Raw genomic sequence first — 20,558 nt, forward strand, 5'->3', positions numbered from 1 at the left:
TGTTCCAGGCAGTTTAAAGTTCGGGAAATCATACCTTTGAGCAGAACACTCCCCCCACAGTCTTCAGGGCAAGGGTTATAAGTTATACCCTGGGGGCATATAAGGTTTTCATTGAAATCTTTGTCGTGGAAACTTGAAAAAGGGCCAATTCGATTGGAAATTCAAAGGGCTAGTGCCCTTTTTAATAGTCGAAAGTGATTTGAGGGCAACTAACCCCCCTCTCACGCCCACCTTTTCCCCAAACACATCCAATCAAAATTTTTAGATAGCCCTTTTATTCCACGCAGTTTAGAGTTTAGGTCTTTGAGAATGACAACCCCCCCAGCCCTCAGGGCAAGGGTTGTAAGTTATGGCCTGGGGGCACATAAGGTTTTTATTGAAAGTGTTTTTATTCAGCGTAGTTGAAAGTTTTGGAAATTAGGTCTTTAAGGATGACAACCCTCCCCCTCCCACAGCCCTTAGGGCAAGGGTTGTAAGTTATGCCCTGGGGACATATAAGGTTTTTATTGAAAGCGCTGTCGCAGAAACTTCAGAAGGGCTCATTCAATTGAAAATTGAAAGGGCTAGTGCCTTTTTAACAGTTGAAAGTGATTGGTTGAATATTTTGAGATGTCCATTTTGTTCAACGTAGTTAAGTTCTGGAAATTAGGTCTTTTAGGATGATAACCCCTCAGAACCCTCAGTTCAAGGGTTGTAAGTTATGCCCTGGTGGCATATAAGGTTTATATAGAAAGTTGTTGTAGAAATTTCAAAAAGGGCTCATTTGATTTGAAATTGACATTATCCTTTTTAATATTTAAAACTGATTGGATTGTAATTAACCCCCCTCTCACGCCCACTATTACCCAGCAAATACCGAATCAAAAATTCCATATAGCCATTGTGTTCCACGTAGTAGAAAGTTCTGGAGATTCGGTCTTCTAGGTTGACAACCCCCCCCCCCCCAGCCCTAAGGGCAAGGGTTGTAAGTTATGCCCTGGCGGCTTATAAGGTTTTTATAGATAGAGTTGTCGTAAAACTTCAAAAGGGGCTCATTCAATTGGAAATTGAGAGGGCTAGAGCATTTTTTAATAGTTGAAAGTGATTGGAGAGCGACTAATGCCCCTCTCACGCCCACCATTTGACTAGACATATCCAATCAAAATTTTGAGATAGCCATTTTGTTTAACGTAGTTGAAAGTTCTGGAAATTCGGTCTTAGAGTATGACGACCACCCTAATAGCCCTTAGGGTAAGGGTTGCAATTTATGCCCTGGGGGCATATAAGATGTTTAATAGAAAGCATTTTCGTTTGAAAAAGGGCTCATTCGATTGCAAATCGAAAGGCTTAGTGCCCTTTTTAATAGTCAAAAGTGATTGGAAGGCTTGACATTTTTATAATAAAGATCGAGGATCGATAAAGATATTTTTTTGTTGCTGTTGTTGTTTAGACCAGGGCACTTCGTATAGAAGGAGTTGTCGTGGGAACTTCAAAAAGGGCTCATTCGATTAAAAATAGAAAGGGCTGATGCACTTTTTAATAATCGACAGTGATTGAAGGGCAACTAATCCCCCTCCCACCGCCACCCTCTCATTTGCCCATTATGTTTAAAAACTAAATGTTGCCTTAAGTTTAAATCAAAATGCACTGTGTTAATGCTAACTCCCAATAAGGCATCTCAGCAGTATCCCAGGAACGTCTAAGGGTATTATGTTCAAACTTTCGGGGCGACTTCTGCTCTTAAAATTTAACCAAATTAAAATAGCGTAAAAAAGAAAATAAACAGATATTTTTGCGAATGGTATCAAGTTTTCAATTTCAGGTCAACTAGAGGAGGTATGAAACTAAATTCAACACTACTATTTGTATCCATATTTTTAAAAGGGTTTATTTTGTTAAAAATTGCTGAAAATTTTTCTCCACCATAGAAATAGCAGGCCAAACTATAAAGTCTTAAAAAAACAAAAAGATTTAAAGTATTATTTTCTTTTTCTCTGATAAGACTATGTCAATATAAAACGAACAGAAATTAATTAAAAAACTTTTTCCACAATATAAGTTTTTTAAAGAAAAGTAAAGAACTCCATTAAACAAAAAATGAGCAAAAATAAAATCAAATAATCTACCAAGCGTGGAACTACAACATCGATAAATAAATGAAACCCAAAACGAACAGAAATTACAATAAATAACTGATTTAAACTCAAAACGAGCAGAAATTAACATAAGTTGGGCTCAAAACTCCTATGCCTTCCCAAGGGCAGAACATAATTTGCACTTTACTAAAAGTGCAAATATATATGCATAATTTGCATATATATTTGTATACATATATACAAATATATATATATATATATATATATATATATATATATATATATATATATATATATATATATATATATATATATATATATAATATATATATATATATATATATATATATATATATATATATATATATAAATATATATATATATATATATATATATATATATATATATATATATATATATATATATATATTTATAAATATATAAATATATATATACATATATATATTATATATATATATAAATGCACCGATTAAATAGAGAAGCTAATCATCAGGTCTTTTTTTTGTTCAAAATTTACATTGCGTATACTTCCGAATATAGTATTTTTTGGAATTTAGTAGACAGTAAGTCAATCTCTCTTCATTCAGGTTGGCAACCTTAGTTTTGGTGTCAGTAACTGTTAAACAACCAAATATTTTTGCTTGTCTAACATATAATTTGTATATTTGTTTGTCCTTTGTGTTTGGCAAAAAATCTCGATTCAAATCAAAATCTCGATTTTGAATTAAAATCTAGTATTTTGCAGGCATCAAGACATGGCTAATTGTAGAAAAAGTCAAGACATATAGTCCGAGTGATTGAGAGGCAAAGTCTGGGATAAGCCTTTTTAGGATTCTATAAAAATGATGCTATTTCATTTGTTGATATATATTTCTATGGTATCGACTGTCTGTCAATACGTCTTTCCCAGGGCAGGACTAAAATAGATAGTAATGGAATTAAGGGATGAAAGATTGGACTGAGTTTGGTTACACATGATGGGCAATGTCTACTGGACTTGTTTTCAAAATCTGGGACTGAATTTGCCTGGACTTACAGGCGGCGAACAAGCGAAACCCAAGCCTAATAGGCTTGGCCGCTTGTGGTCTAAAGGTTGAATACCGTGTCACAGGATTAACATATGACCAACAAGTACCCTGGCCTTGCAGGCAAACGGTAAAACCTATAGTTTTCCAAGTTTTTAGCTAAACAGCACGGCTAAACGGCGGAAGTAAGCATGACTCTCTTATTGGACAAATACTTGTGTGTTAGCTTTTGGAAAGGCAAGCCCACTAGGAATTTCTGGCAGGTAGATTAAAAATTAAGAACTAACACAGGACCGTTAGATTGCCTGGAATGAGAGGCAAACAAAGCACGCCCGCCTATAATCTGAGGCAGGTTAACCAAGAATTTAGAATTGACACAGGACATGTTAGTTTGCTTGGAAAGACAGGCAAACAAGCGTTTAAAGCCGCCTAAGTGAGTGCCAGGCAAGCAATTATTAATTCATTAGTTGGACCAACAAGTAGCCTGGAATTGCAAGGGAATTAAAATCAAGTATTTTGCAGGCATCAAGACATGGCTAATTGTAGAAAAAGTCGTTCAAGTTAGAAAAAGTAGTTCAAGTTAGTTTATTTAAAAAGTTTCAATAACAAAAACAAAATGAAATTACACATCACCCCCCCCCCCAGGGCTCCCTGGCCCAAAAATAGAAACAGAGAAGAGGGAAAGAAAGAAATAAAGAATAAAAAAGAAAAAAAAACTTTTTTTCGCTGATTAATGACGGTGTTTTTCTAAAAAATCACCGTCATTAATCAGCTCGGCTCATTAATCAGCTCGTCAGCTCGACTCAAATCAGGCGATACGGGGCTCCACAGACCCGGCAAAAACTGTAATAGCTTTACGATTAAATTACGCCAAAGACGAGTTTAATACTTAAAATATAAATCTAGAGTTGATATTAAGAGATTGAATGACAGCTACTTAATATTAGGAGCTCAATTTCAGGAGGTTCCCCTTATCACTCAGTCCTCTGACTTGAAGGAGTCATTTAAAGGAAAATTTACCTGCGGTACAACTGAAATAGCCTTCCTCAGGGTTTCGGGAGTAACTTTTCGAACGTCTTGATTGGCAACATATACTGTCCCATTTTTTGGTTCGTAAAATCTATATAAAAGTCGAACAATTGTTGATTTACCAGATCCAGAACCACCAACAATGGCAACCTGTAAAATTAAGAAACTAATCATGGATAAAATCCAGAAGGTATGAATTTATGGAATTTTCAAACTCAGAGAACACTCAGTGTACTTTAACACCCCCCCCCTCTCAACTCCAAACCTATTATATACGACCCTCCGCTCTTCCTTTTTTTATACCTGGGGATAATTACACAAATATCTACAAGTAACTGTATTAATACAATAACTCAGATTAGAATTCGTATATGTGGCAAACTCGTATATATGAATAGACTCGGGTATATGGCAAAACGTAGTTTGTATAATCAGGTTGAATGTTGAAAATGTCTTCTAAGGTTCTATTATCCCTGTGAGTAGGGATGACTCTTTAGCAGACATTTTCTTGCACCCTGGTATTGGCTGACCTTGAATTGACACTGATTGTCAACATTAAAAGGTAACAGGAATTGATTAAGAAGTTGATTGGATACTCATCATATGAAAAGCACTGATAAGCGACAGAAGTTTAAAATGAAAAAAACACATTTGAAGTCTTCATCTAGAATTATATAGATCCATCCAAAAGTCACAGAACCCTGAATTTCTGTTACAACAAAGACTTCTGCATAAAACGTTGTTCCCCCTACCCCTTTTTTAGATATATACCTTTAGGATTGGCGAATTAAATATTATTTTTTTAAAGGTCAACATATCCTTTAATGTACCAATGACAATAAAAATAAAGTCTAATCCTTTCAATTGGTTAAATGGAAAGTTACACAGGCATATAAGTCTTTGAAAATTAGGAAAGCCCGAAAGCTCAATGTTTAATGGAAATGACTCTCATATGCAATTATGTTTTTTTACACTTTGTGGGCACCAAATTTGAAAATAAGAAACGTGGGCGAAAAATTAGCAGAAGATTTGCAAAAACATATATAATGATGGAGCTCTAGAAATTTAGCAAAAGACCAACACTGCCATAAATCTAAGCTACGAATTAGTTTGGATATAATTGAAATTATTCAAGATTGAACACTTCAAATTATTAGTTAATTCAATAACCTGTAAAAATATCTAGTTAGAAAAGCCAATTTGGCTATCCCATCCTGTTATGTCTATCCCTTTAGTTGACTATTGGCATATCAATAGAATCTTTCTTTTCTTTTGATTCAACCAATATAACTTTTATTACAAAATTTTTACATATTCCCAATAGCTTATATTTTTTCATTGACCCCACTGAACACAACGTTTGTACCACCAGATCCAGAAAGTTCCGGAAAAAAATATCGCTAATATTTTTTTTTGGGGGGGGCAGGGAAAGGTCGCGCCATAAAGGGCCAGGTGTCAGCTCCCATAACTTTGTACTGCTGGAGGTACTGCTGAAGTTTGTACTGCTACAGCGTTGTACTGCTGGGCGATCAGATGAAGATAAATTGGGTGTTACAATCGTATGGTTAGGCTTGTTTGTAAGCAAGAAAAGTTTTCGCTTGTTTCCTTCTACGATTCAGTGTGACAAAAAAAGGAGAAAATTTGCGCAACAAAAATCTTAATGATTATATAACAACCAAAATAAAAATCAAAGAAAATCCCGATTTCCAGGTATGAATAGACCTAAGATGGGGCCAAAGCGGGGGGGGGGGTTAAAGATGTTTTTATTTGATGTCCTTGGTACTCTAAAAGCGAGCGGTGGAACAGAACATTTTACAAAAATCAGGTTCGAATTGAAATTCGAGAAGATGGAAATGAGATAATAAAAAAAAAGTATTCCTAAAATCTGCATCATAAAATATTGAATATTTAAAGCTGAAAAAAATTGAAATAAAATACTAGATTATTGAATAAGATTTAAAAAAAAATATTGAAATTTTCGAATGTCGAAACGATAAGATGCAAATAGACACCTTCAAGATAAGAAAATTAATAAGTAGGAAAAGGAAAAGTTGACAAGTTCTATTCTGAAAATTATAAAGTACTTAGAGTTTATGCTCCCTCTGAAAAACGCTTTTTCGCAACAAGGCTACAGGTGAAGCGTCCACCAAAGGGACAAGACAGTTGTATCTTTTGCTTCATTAGCTTAAGATCTATCCATTCAACGAGCCAGAATTATAATATTGCTAACACACTGTTTTCGAGGATGATCTAAACTTCCTTAATAAAATACGAATATTTCTATATTTTCGCTAATTTCTACGGAATTTCAAATCATTTTTCGATCTAAAAAAAGAAAAAAAAACAGAAATTAAATTTAAAAGAGTTAGTTCGGTCGATGGGAAAAGCTGAAACTCAGCTATTGAATTATAGAAAAACTACCGTTTTAGTTCGAACATTACAACCCCAGGACTGCAGAACAGTAGAACACGAAAGACTTGCAAAAAGAACCTTAAAATACCATAATAACCCACATAGTAACCCTAAACCTTAAAATACTTGTAGTGCTGTACCGATTTAATATTCAACCTTTGTGGTGCGGACTTTATACTGGAGGCTAGCAATACCAGCTTGTTTTCCGATGAGACGCTAGATGGCATTTCTTGAAATAACATTTGCTTCATATCTTACGAATTATTTATGATCCGGATACTTTTATAAAAAAACGTTGCTGTTTATAAAAAAAAGAGCAAAAATTTGCTAAGGGTAAAAAGGTTCGACAAATTTGCACCTCTTTGAGCTGAAGTCTCTTTTAATAATCAATACGAACAGTCTTCCGGTATTTGTTATCAGAGGAATCGCCTGGAAAGGACCCAGTGCCGAGCTCTTCTGGTAGTTTCTAAGTCTCCCAGAGTCCCTTATTGCTCCCTTTTAAAACAATTTTCCCTTACAACTCTTTCGATACGCCGTGATGAATTTTTTTTCAAATTTGGTGCCGGTATTTTGGTGAATTCGCGGCTTCGTGAAATCCTCCCCCCTGAGCATCTCTCTTCGCGTCAAGAGCTCCCGCGACAAGAGCTCCCGCGAATCGGTACCTAAAATTCAGCCGGTAACAGCACGACCTATGCGTTATGCAAATAATTTTGTTCCCTCGTTTATCAGGATTTTTAATACAACATTCGTTCGTCAATAATTGTATATATGTATTTATTTTAGTTCACTATTCTTTTTATTCGTTTTGATTTTAAAGGTTTTTTTCTTTAATCTGAACTTGGAGTTATTTTGATTTATTTTTTTACAGATAGTTGAATATTTCAATGTCTTAGGTTTTAGTTTGACTCTGTGATATTTCGAGTCAACATATAATTTTGTATGACGATGGCTATGGCTTTGATTCTTATATATTTTAGTGCCTTATTTTTTATTATGACAAGAACTGTCACTGATCGGCATGACAATAGGCATTTGACAATAAAATCATTTGAGTTGAGTTGAGTTAAAGGGAACATTTGAAACTTCTTACGTTGTGATGCTAAAATTAAAATAGCTGACTTCAGCTCTTCCTACAGTTCACTAGAACTACTCATTGCTCGGGCCGTTTGAAGCTAGCACGAAACAATTTTCCTCTACACCACTCTAATCACTCTTTACTTCATCTCTCCTTCTCCTTACTCCTCCTCCATATGTTCCACTCTTTACTCCTTCTCACGAGATTCACAATCCCTTTGGATTTTTTCTTGCTACACCCTTTTTCAGTAGCCTGTCATCATTAATCTACAAGATGCGACTTACCTTTCAAATCTTTCTTTTATTATAGACCTAAACGTGGATTTGAACCATAAAATTTTCATATAGCTTATTTTTTTATTTCCATTCGCTCAAATGAGTTAAAAAGAAACTACCCTTAGACAATTTCCCTGGGAATACCTAGCCCATCATCATCAACTTTCCGAAGCTCCATATTTCAGAACCATACTTAACAGCTGTCATTACTATGGGTGCTACATTCTAATCTTAGTTATAAGACTTATCTTCCTATTCTGCGAAAAACATTTATCAACAGCGAAAGAGCACCCTACTTCGAGTATTTTTCATTATGTATCCTCATTGCCTCCGCCCCGTTTTTGGAGTTATCTAGTTCGACGGTTCAAATGTCGAACGCTAAGCACAACATACAAGTTTTTTTTCTCGACGTGAGAGACTCATATCCACTTCCCCATAAATACTGCCAATGAGTCAGATTTACTGCAAAATTCCACGGCGTCGGCAAAGGAGGTCTAGTTTCAGTTATATAGACAAGTCCTGGGGAGCCGCTACTAAATGTACTAGAAACCGGGACACCATGACTTCTTTCTGGCACATATAATAGACATTAGACAGCGTAATGCTAATAAAACGTAAGAATAACGTAAGAAAAGCACTAAATGTACTAGAAACCGGGACACCATGACTTCTTTCTGGCACATATAATAGACATTCGACAGCGTAATGCTAATAAAACGTAAGAATAACGTAAGAAAAACGCTAAATGTACTACAAACCGTTGATTTTGAATTGAAGTTATCAAGTATTTTGCAGTAGGTTGCATCAAGACATGGCTAATTGTAGACAGAGAAAAGCCAAGACAGATAGTTAAAGTAATTGAGAGGCAAATGTTTAAATGGCTGGGGCATGGGTAAATGACGGGACTCTCTCCTGCCATGCATATCTCCCGCTATGCATGACTCTCTTATTGGACACATACTTGTTTGTTAATTTTAGGAAAGGCATGCCTGCCTAGAGTCTCAGGCATATTGACCAAGAATTTAAATTGACATAAGACCGTTAGATTACCTGCAATGAGAGGCAAACAAGGCACGCCTGCCTATGGTCTTACGAAGGTTGACCAAGAGTTTAGACTTCTTTCTGGCATATATAATAGACATTAGACAACGTAATGCTAATAAAACGTAAGAAAAACGTAAGACAGCTTAAGAATAAAACACATAAGAATAACACTTAAGAATACACTTAAGACACTTAAGAATAAACACACACATGAATACACAAACAAAAAAATAATACAGCACTGGAATTTAAGTTCAAATAGGGATAAAATCCTTTTAATAGACAGTGATAAATTTCAAACCAAAAAATACTAGATATTTCGGTCATATACGCAGTGACTGTCATCTGGACTTAAAATTAAGTCCACTCAAGTGGACTTAATTTTAAGGAATGAGCAACAGGGTTTCCACCCAAATCGTTCTTGCTACGACCTGATACTTAGCTTACGTGTTCTACTGGAGGAATCAAACGAATGGCAAGTGCAGATTGTTTTAGTGTATATAGACTTCTTGAAAGGATTTGACTCTGTCCACCGAGAGGCAATGTGTAAAATTCTCCTAACGTATGGAATGCCTCCGAAAATTATGAATATGATCAAACCCTGTATGCTGCACAGGTTTGTGGAGCCCAGATGGAGAATGGGCTGTTAGAGTGGCTCACTGTCGACTCTGGTGTGCCTCAAAGACGTTTATTACGTCTGACATTATTGGTATTGCTAATAGTCTTTGTGCTTCGAGCGTGCCAGTTTCAAGAAGGCATACAGCTAAGCCCCGATTGTCGAATACCCAACTGTGATGTCTATAATAAAATCACTCTCACGGCCCACTGCCAAGAAGACATTCAACATAATCTGAATGAACTAGCAGCGAAAGCTGCCCCCATGGACCTGAAGATTAATGTTGAGAAAACAAAAAGTATGTCAAACGGAGTTGTGACGACCATTGCAGCTGGCATTCGATACGAAGGCACTGACACATAGAAGAGGTCAGAGGTCAAAGAAATTAACTACCTCGGTAGCACGATGGCCTAAATTGGGAATTATGATAGAATAATCTTGCAACGTATAGCGTGTGCAGGTGGAGCATTTTCTCAGGTGAAGAATATTTGGAGACCTAGTAACTACCCTCAGAAGTTGAAATTGCGATTGTTTAAGAGTAATTTACTCTCTGTACTTTTATATGGATGCGAGCCATGGAGCCTTCCAAAGAACGCTGAGAAAAGACAAATTGGCTTCGAGAATAATTACCTGCGAAGAATCCTTGTGGTACATTGGACCGATAGAGTAACGAAGGCCCAGATAAGGGCTGATACCGAACAACCACTGGTGACTGACGAGATCAGAATGAGAAGATGGAAGTACTGGGTGCACATGACCTATATGAGTAAAGGACGCCTCCCACATGATTTATGGTGCTGAACCTCACCAAGTATTCAAAGGAGTTAAAGACAACGCAGCACACTTAGGCAATCCATAGAGATAGATGCGACCAGTTTTTAAGCACCTTTAAACGAACTTCGGTCTTTGGAATAGAATCAGTAAAGTTGGAGGTCAGCCGTCGCTGCCCTATGCGCTCACCAGGCGTAGGAGGATCTAAGTCTAAGACCGCCATCAGTAGTAATACTCAATAGAATCCTTTTAATAGAGTGATAAATAAAAAAAAAAAAAACTAGATATTTCGGTTACGTATGCAGTGACCGTCATCTGCATATGTATTACTAATGATGACGGTCACTGCATATGTGACCGAAATATCTAGTATTTTTTTTTTTGAAATTTGTCACTGGCTATTAAAAGGATTTTATCCCTACTTGAATTTTTATTTATCGTGATGGAAAGGCAGTGTGGTCTTCTAAAATATCTACACTTGAATTTAAACGGTTCTAATGCCCGTTTCATGGCTCTTCAGCAAAAAAGTGCAATGGGGGGTTGTGAGCCAGTCATTCAATATTTTCGTACATCCTTCCTGTTTACCTTCCCCAGATTAATCAGGTATCCATTTAGTGCGGGTTGACTCTGGCTGACCTTAGTCACACCACTGACCCCTTTTTCAAACCAAAATAATCAGCGATACCAGGAATCTAACCCCTGTCCTCACGTAAGGGATTTCAAGTCTAGTGTGCTAACCACTCGGCTAGGAGGGCACATACTAAACATAATTGAAAAAAGGGTAAGAAAAATGCATAGATAATTCTAGATATTGTGAATAATACAGAGTTATGCAGAGATAAAACCAAAGAATTTAAACGCTTTCCATAAAGAGAGCAAAACGAATTATCTTTTCTAAAAAAAAAAAAAAAAAAAAAAAAAAAAAAAAAAAAAAAAAAAATCTGATTGGGCCACAACAAACACAAAAAAACAACTTTTGATTCAACGAAGGCATTGCAGGACCTTTAGCGGGAAATTTTAACTTTCCACTTTTACTTTTAAGTTTTGTTTTTACTAAAAACCATTTTTGTATGAAAATGGTCACTTTTGACTTCGCAAAAATAATTCAGTACTCGTTAGCCTATGGCAAAGCAACTATATTAAGCAACAAACCAATATTAAAATTGAATTTCCTTATATATATTTTTAAGACATCAATTTCCTTCGTGTTAAGTTTGTCAGGTTTTTTTTATTGCACTTCCTATAACTGTCTTTTATATTTAAAACACTTATTTTTACACATTATAATTGTTTACATAATAAAATAATTGATATTGATTATGGATCAATGAAATTATTTATTACTCTAATAAATAAAACTTATTTGATAGAATCTATTCATTAATATATTTAGTGCATTCTAGTAAATCTAATTAACGTCACTTTAATATCGTATTAAGCCTTTTAAATATGTGTCAATCTTTTCACTGATTGCTTTATGAATATATCCTTCTATGTCTGTTTTCATTCCTTTGCCATAATTAATGCGAGAAAGAACAAACACTTAAAAAAGTAAAATCACCTTTTTCCCAGGCTCTACGTCAAAGGACAATTTATCCAGAATAGTTTTTCCTTGAACATAGTCAAAGTCAACATCTTCAAATTTAATGCTTGCTGAAGAAGGACTAATAACCAAGGGCATAGAGTTCAGAGACGGCTGTAAAGATTTATTATTAGCAAGATTTCCCATAAAAACAATACATACCACAATATAAAAAAATAGTATAAAAATATAAAAAAAAATCATGGTCAAGTATGGTTCTGAAGCATGGGCGCTCCTTAAGACAGAGGAGGATTTGTTAAATGTTTTCCAAAGAAATTATCCACGGATTGTTTTGGATACCCGACTTACTGAGCGTATCTCAAACAATAAAAAACAAAACAAAAAAAACTTGTTCGCATGTTGACTAGTCTGCGTTGCGCAGGTACCGAACATTTTCGGCCGGAAGTGTAATGCGTGGTTAGGGGCAAATCATCCAACGCCTCCCTTGTTTTCCCCCCAGATTACGCCAGGTACCTATTTAGAGCTGGGTCGACTCTGGCTGAGCTTACACGGCCATACGATTGACCCCCGTTCCAAACCAAATAACCAGCGACACCAGGACTCCAGCCCTTGACCTCAAGATTTCAAGTCTGGAGTGCTAAACGCTCGGCTAGGAAGGCTCAGTATACCCCCCCCTCTATGGTTGAAACTATAAAAATATCTTCTTCATCCATTTTAATCAATATTTTTGCTGATTTTCGGATTTGATGGGGCAGTGTCGACCCCATATTATTGACACAGTATCTATAACATATAGATCGTTATAAGTCACGATACGGTTGAAATGTAAGGGCGATTATTCCAGCTGTTTAGCCAAGAAATACTTATATTTGTCTTAGCGTCAATGTTTATAGTTGCCTTTGTCTATTTTATTATTCAGGTTACTAAAATGCTAATATATAGCATATAATTATAACTTATTTATGACCCGTTACAAGAAAAATGAAGCGGAGCAACAAAAAGAAACGATACAAACAGTTGCAACAAGGAAAAAAAGGTAAGGACACTGTGGGCTGTCCGTTACTTTTAATCATCGACGGCGTCAATTTTGCAATCAGCGACGGCGTGAGTCCGGAAAGATTTTGATGTTTAGGTAATAGTTATTATTAGCCACCGAAAAGAAGAAACCGACGGTATAGAGGATTGATAGAAGAGAGGGGTATGTTATTGTTGCTGTTAGTTATCACTGTATTACTGTTACTGGTAGTGTTACTGTTAATAATTAGTAAGCAACAACTTACTGTTAATGTTATTGATATTGTTGTTGTTACTATTAAATGAAAGATAAAAACACTTTCATAGGCTGACCAACTTCTCAACCACCGAAAAGAAGAAACCGACGGTATAGAGAAGGAATGGTAGACCAGAAGGGCATGTTATTGTTACTGTTACTGGTGGTGTTACTGTTAGTTGTTAGTAAGTAGCAATTTACTGTAACTGTTATTATTGTTGATATTGTTTTTGTTACCATTAAATGTCAGAAGCAAATACTTTCATAAGCTAAAAGACAGCCCTATCTTTCAGCATTCGGAGCATATTATGCACAAAATATAGATAAAAATACGACTCAAATATAAGGATGTTTATTCGAGCTGGGTAGCAGCAAACTGCTTATATTTGCCCTAACTTCCACGTCACCAAACTATATAGTCACCTTTGCCTACTTTTTAATCAACTTAATAAAATTATCGCATTATATGATATACCCTAATTTTTCAGCAAAATCTTCTGTTTAACAATTCTTAATTTTGATTTTTCTTCATTTTTTTTGGATAATATTCATATTCTGTTATTGTGAAGTTTTTGGATAAGGCGTCTTAGCTTTTCAACGCACCTATTATTATTACTAATGAGAACAATTTGTTTTTAATGAAACTTTGCAAGTGTTCCCTGCTAATTCAATAGTTTTTGTTCTGTTTTATATACCCTTTTTATTGATTTCATTAGCTTGAAAAGTAATCTAACCAAAATGGGTTCTATAGAACCCTTGGGTTTCGGAGGAAGTCCTAAAACCACTTTACAAAAAAATCTTCAAAATCTAAAAATAAAACACTTGAAAAAATCTAACCTATATGGGTTCTATAGAACTCTTGGGTTTCGGAGAAAGTCCTAAAACCACTTAAAAAAAACAGTCTTAAAAATCTTAAAAAAAAACTTAAAAAAATTAACCAATATGGGTTCTATAGAACCCTTGGGTTTCGGAGAAAGTCCTAAAACCACTTGAAAAGACAATCTTTAAAATCTTAAAAAAAAAACACTTAAAAAAATATAACCAATATGGGTTCTATAGAACCCTCGTGTTTCGGAGAAGGTGCTAAAACGACTTAAAAATACAGTCTTAAAAATCTTAAAAAAGCACTTAAAAATATCTAACCAATATGGGTTCTATGGAACCCTTGGGTTTCGAAGAAAGTCCTAAAACCACATAAAAAAAATTGTTAGTCATAATTTTAGATTCCTTGAAGATTATAAAACGTTAAAAAAATTTTTTAGCCTTTCCACTTCACGTAAAAATTGTGAATTTTCCTTTCTATTCCATTGATAAGTCTCTGAATTAAAATATGTGCATATTTTTATATATTTTCATTTCATTTAACTTATTTCATTTCATATACTTCCAGTCACGGATTCAAAATATTTAAACTTTTACCACTATATATTTTATCACTTTCTTAATTAAAAAGTTTTACCCGTTGGTATATATTTTAATTCCCCTTTACTCGCTTCATTTCATTTGACTTCCAGTCGTGGATTCAAAATATTCAGGCTTCTACTAGTGTATATTTAATTACTCTGTAAAATTAAAGTTTTAGCAGTTTTCATGCATAATTTTATTTCATTTTATTTATTATAAAAAAAAAATCCAGGATTACAAAGACTGGAGAAAGGTTGTAGAAATAAAAAATCTTTAAGTATAACTTTGTAAGTATTCTATGCTTTCTGAAGTGTTGTTTTTATTTTCTTTTTAAGAGGGGTCAAGATAGAGGGGGTTGCAGTTTCAAAAGGTTAAAAGAATAGAAAAAAATTTTTTAGACAAACATATATAGGCTGCATACCTATTCGGGTACTTTAGCACTGCAAATAATAAACAAACAGGAGAAAAGGCCATCTAAACTAACTCACATAAGGACAAAAATGAATAGAAAAATTCGTTCTAAGATCACACTATATATGACGTTAAAAAAACACAAAAAAACGAGACATTATATAATTAAAAAAATAATAAATAAAACAAAGAGGATTTTCAGTTTAATTTCCACAGCAAATGGCTTACCACAACCTTTTAGGATGGCAATTGAAATTAAAAAATGCATAAACAGAGACCCTGCTCTGAATAGAGATACTGGAGATATTCCTATAAACCCAATTTACAATAACTTAATACAAAAAGAATTAAATAATATTCATCTTACTTTAAATCAAGAACATCTGACTACATTAATAAAAATCAGGTCAGTAGGCATGCTAAGTTAATCGCTAAGCAGAGAGTTCTTTCCCAATCTAATTTGTGAAGTCTTTCCGTGTTTTTTTTTCTGTCAATAAATAATTTCTCTTTTTTCAAACGTTAGGAATAGAGAGCAAGAAAACAGAACTACTCTTTTGCTGTTTAGATTTTCAGGCATTTTTTCAGTAACCTTAAAAATCTAATCGAATTAAAGAATTCGAATTTAATCTATTAAATAATTCAATAAATAATTTCTCTTTTTTCAAACGTTAGGAATAGAGAGCAAGAAAACAGAACTACTCTTTTGCTGTTTAGATTTTCAGACATTTTCTCAGTAACCTTAAAAATCTAATCGAATTAAAGAATTCGAATCTAATCGAATTAAAGAATTCGAATCTAATCTATTAAATAATTCAATAAATAATTTCTCTTTTTTCAAACGTTAGGAATAGAGAGCAAGAAAACAGAACTACTCTTTTGTTGTTTAGATTTTCAGGCATTTTTTCAGTAATCCTTAAAAATCTAATCGAATTAAAGAATTCGAATCTAATCTATTAAATAATTCAATAAATAATTTCTCTTTTTTCAAACGTTAGGAATAGAGAGCAAGAAAACAGAACTACTCTTTTGCTGTTTAGATTTTCAGGCATTTTTTCAGTAACCTTAAAAATCTAATCGAATTAAAGAATTCGAATCTAATCTATTAAATAATTCAATAAATAATTTCTCTTTTTTCAAACGTTAGGAATAGAGAGCAAGAAAACAGAACTACTCTTTTGCTGTTTAGATTTTCAGGCATTTTTTCAGTAGCCTTAAAAATCTAATCGAATTAAAGAATTCGAATCTAATCTATTAAATAATTCAATAAATAATTTCTCTTTTTTCAAACGTTAATAATAGAGAGCAAGAAAACAGAACTACTCTTTTGCTGTTTAGATTTTCAGGCATTTTTTCAGTAACCTTAAAAATCTAATCGAATTAAAGAATTCGAATCTAATCTATTAAATAATTCAATAAATAATTTCTCTTTTTTCAAACGTTAATAATAGAGAGAAAGAAAACAGAACTACTCTCCTACTGTTTGGACTTTCAGGCTTTTTTTCAATAGCCTTAACAAATATAATCAATAAATTCTTCCAATCAGTCAATTCTAACACTAATCAACTCTAACCCAACCATCTTAAGCTTTAATAATAACCAAGTTGATTAGAGGGCAAATTTAACAGTAAAAAAAGATATCTATGGTTCCATGAAAAGACCCAAATAACCAACTTCTCCAATGAAGTTAGTAACAAAACTAAAGCATAGCTTATTAAGCAGTCAATCATACTACTGCTACTACCAACTCACTACAACACCAAGCCACCCAAGGTCACCACAGCTACGCATGTTCCTCTTCCATCCCAATCTATTCAAAACCTTCCTCTTTACACCCTCCCGAGAAGTTCCCATTTCCTTTATAACTTTCCTTGCGACATCTTCTCGCCCAATCGGGGACAACCCGCTTTTCGTTTAGTCCTAGACGGTTGGCCGACAAGGAAAATCTTTTGTATTTTACCTGAATTTTAGGTTGAACTCGCATAATAGCAAACATTGTTTGCATATCAATTAAGGACTGTCGCACTTCTCTATAAACAGTTCCAAGGAAATTAAGAGGCAAAGATAGTTGAAATAGCAGTCCATTTACCATCACCAAATCACCAACAGTCATCGTTCCTATTAACAAAAAAGAAAAATATTTTTTTTAATTCATTCAACAAGCATCAAGGACAATGATAGGGAAATATGATAGTTTGAAGTTGTTTGTTGGAAACTTACATGATCGCGTATATCTTTAAAAAATAGAAAAAAATTCGGAATTCAATCTCCAATGGAAAATTACAGTTATGCAGCTTTTGATACTAGTGGGTGCCAAATTTAAAAGAGAAGAAACATGGGTGAAACATCAGCAAAAGATAACCTAAAAACAAGTTTCACTAAACAGCTTAGAATTGTGCATGTGTTCTAAAATTGAAAATGACAGTTATTCTGTTTATGGTACTAGTATGCGCACAAATTAATATAAAATAACCCTAGCTTAAAAATAATAACAAGAAAACATACAAAACTTTGTAACTAAACAGCTGAAAAATGTGCAGCTTTTCTCCGATGGAAAATGACAGTTATGCTGTTTTTGATACTAGTGGGTAACAAATTTAAAAGAAAAGAAACATAGGTGAAGCATCAGCAAAAGATAACATAAGAACATGTGGCACTAAACAGCTGAGAATTGTACAACTTTTCTCAAATGGAAAATTACAGTTATGCAGCTTTTGATACTAGTAGACACAAAATTTAAAAGAGAAGAAACATAGGTGAAGAATCAGCAAAAGATAACATAAAAACAAGTGGCACTAAACAGCTTAGAAATGTGCATCTGTTCTCCGATTGAAAATGACAGTTATGCTGTTTTTGATACTAGTTGGCGCCAAATTAAAAAAAAAAGAAACATGGATGAAAAATCAGCACAAGTAAACATGAGAAAAAGTGTAACTAAACAGCTGAGAATTGTGCAGCTTTTTTGAAGGTGTAATTGACTTTGGAAATCAACATATCGTTAGTGTTCGAATTTTTATGGACAAAACTGTTGTCAAATTTATCTAATTAGTTTAGTTTATTTATATTTACGATTCGATGTGACAACACTGACGAAATATGATACTGCCCTAAAAGCTTCATAATATTCAGACAGAAAAAGAAGAATCTTAGAATAATCGCGATTTTCAGATATAAATAGAACTCGGATCGTTTCAGAGGCAAAAAAAAATATTTTGACGCAGTATTTGACGGAAAAAAAAACTTCAAAAAACGCACCAAATTTGTTTATATGCATTTCATTTTTACGAGCCAGACATTTTTTTTGGGGCGGGGGGAGGGGGATACTTTCAAATAAGTAATTATCATCAAAGAGCATAAGAGAGAGTGAACGACGGTCATCGTGCTTGTGAAAAAAAAGTCAAAAAATTCGTCCTGTAGAACATTATTATTCTCAAAAAGAAAAAAAAACAATGAAAATATTTATATACAAAATGAATGAAGAGATTGAACAGCTATTGATTCAGCAGATAAAAAAGGTTTAGGGAAGGTTTTAGCCACATGGTATACCAGTTTTGGGTTACAAGATTGTGTTATCCGTGGGTGATCTTGATGAGTTCCGCCCTAGAAAGTCAGCAAACACTGGAGAAGAATATGATACCAAAAATATTTAAAACTCTTTATTTAACATATATCGATTCCCCAAATGTCCCAATTGAAAATCTTGGCAAAATGAATGAATTTTTGAGGTTTTTAGGGTCCAGGGTAGGAGAGTAAGTTCAAAAACTGATGCCAAGAGGCAGAAGTTGCTCAAATTAGGAATAAAAAGGGATGTCTTAGTTACCAATAAAGTCAAAGGAGGGGATGGCTTCACTTACCAAGGTAGCATTATTGGTCAGGTGGATGCAATGAAGAGGTAGAGAGTTAAATAGCCAAGGCGCAGGTGTTTTGGAATAAAAATAATTTATATTAGAAGCCCCGGTAATGGCAGTAATCGAGAAAGGTTCTTTGGCATGTCGAAGATGCTGTTTGCTTTCAGAATTGCCAAGAATAGTTTCAGGAACTTGACTGAGCAAGTACATATCAAACAAAAAGCCCCACGTAAAATATTGTTTGATCTTATTGTCTAGAGTTATAATGAAAGACAAGTTAAAACGAAAAATAAAGTTAAAAACAATGAAATATGTAATTCTAGGTTGTTGAAAACTAGGGCGCCGATTCACAAAAATCTTGGGGGGAGAGCACAAAATTTATTTTTGCAAGCCCCGGGGGGGGGGGGGGCAGTTTTACTGTCTTTTTTCGATTTTTTAATAGAAATACAAAAAAATATACTTTACAAAATGTAGGAGGGCAATTGCCTGGGCGTGAATTCCCATCTCAGTTGGAGCCCCTGGTCGAACTTTTTTGTTCTGAAAATTCAGCCTGGAAATCTGTGAAATTTATACGAAGAGCTTTACCAAAGACTGAAGTTTTCGCGAATACAAATTTTTCTTTACATTAAAAATATTTTTCAGCCCGATATTTTGCCTTTTGGAGGAAATGAGCATTTTCCAAGTTAACAGCTTTCAAACTTTCTCTGCTAGACAAACTTTATAAGGAAATAGATTACTGTTCTATTGTTTAAAGCCAATATTTCATATTGCTGCGTTTATACTAAACGATTTTGTTTATACATTATGCTTAAATTATTACCTTGTATTATATTCCTTGCAGCCATAACCATTACCGCCGTCATGGCAACAGAGAGAATAGCCTGTTGGCCAAAGTTCAAAAGCGCCAAACTCGTATTTGTCTTCAAAGAGGCTTTTTCATAATTCTTCAGAACCTTATCATACTGATCCGCTTCAAACTGTTCATTATTGAAGTACTTCACCGTCTCGAAGTTGATTAGAGAATCCACGGCCTTATTGCCAGCTTCATTTTCAGCCCGGTTCATGTCAATCCTGAATTTTGTACGCCACTGAGTTACTAACAAAGTATAAGCTGCGTATAAGCCAATGCAGCCTAGAGTAACACCAGTGTATCCAAGCCCACACTTGTATCCCTGAAAAAAAAAAAAATTAGCCAAAAAGAGAAAAAAAAGTATTTTTGTTTCCGAATACGAAGCATAATATTCAAACAAATATAAACATTAGAAAATAAAATAATAGGACCAGCTTCTACATTCAAATTCATTTAATTCAAAACACATTCCTTCGCATAAACACAAGAATAAGAAGTTATAAATCATTGAGGGTTTAAAGACTGTCCAGTTATAGATGGCGTCCAAGGTGATCCGTTGACTATGAGATTCGAACGTTTTTTTTTTCTTTACAAACGTTCTTTATCATTGTCGATGAATATAGGTTTGGAAAACAAGACATGGTTCATCGACGTAATGACACATTTTACACTGCTTAAGACGTTACTTTGTTTATTTTGTCGTTACGAAACCAGGATATCTTGCAACCAAAAAATAAAAAATAAAAAAAAAAAAAAAAAAATCAGAACGGTTTCAGTGCGGTTTCAGAATGGTTCCAAAATAACTATTGGGAAACATTTCTAAGATCCAAAAGAGCACAGGCTTACAACATTTTTTTTTCAATTCATTTGCAAAAAGTTGAATTTTCTTTAT

The 20,558-nt window shown here is 34.2% G+C and overlaps 1 protein-coding gene and 1 long non-coding RNA gene across 2 annotated transcripts in view; one reads left to right on the forward strand and one right to left on the reverse strand.

Annotated features, from left to right (window-relative positions):
- The window catches only part of LOC148955680 (uncharacterized), a 33,509-nt gene extending 20,130 nt beyond the window's left edge, over positions 1-13,379 (forward strand). The window contains exon 2 of the long non-coding RNA XR_016143195.1: positions 13,228-13,379. This is a non-coding gene — a long non-coding RNA (uncharacterized LOC148955680). The remainder of the gene's footprint in view (positions 1-13,227) is intronic.
- The window catches only part of ABCB7 (ATP binding cassette subfamily B member 7), an 86,929-nt gene that overhangs the window by 19,524 nt on the left and 46,847 nt on the right, over positions 1-20,558 (reverse strand). Inside the window, exons 5-8 of the mRNA XM_089103445.1 lie at positions 19,637-19,988; positions 16,929-17,086; positions 11,905-12,039; positions 4,142-4,300 (exon numbers count right to left, since the gene is read on the reverse strand). Of these exons, the coding sequence (XP_088959571.1) occupies positions 4,142-4,300; positions 11,905-12,039; positions 16,929-17,086; positions 19,637-19,988 (804 nt within the window). The remainder of the gene's footprint in view (positions 1-4,141; positions 4,301-11,904; positions 12,040-16,928; positions 17,087-19,636; positions 19,989-20,558) is intronic.

Source organism: Artemia sp. Qi Xiang Cuo, chromosome 2 (genome assembly GCF_049724085.1).
Source record: "Artemia sp. Qi Xiang Cuo chromosome 2, ASM4972408v1, whole genome shotgun sequence".
In the NCBI taxonomy this organism is placed as follows: domain Eukaryota; kingdom Metazoa; phylum Arthropoda; class Branchiopoda; order Anostraca; family Artemiidae; genus Artemia; species Artemia sp. Qi Xiang Cuo.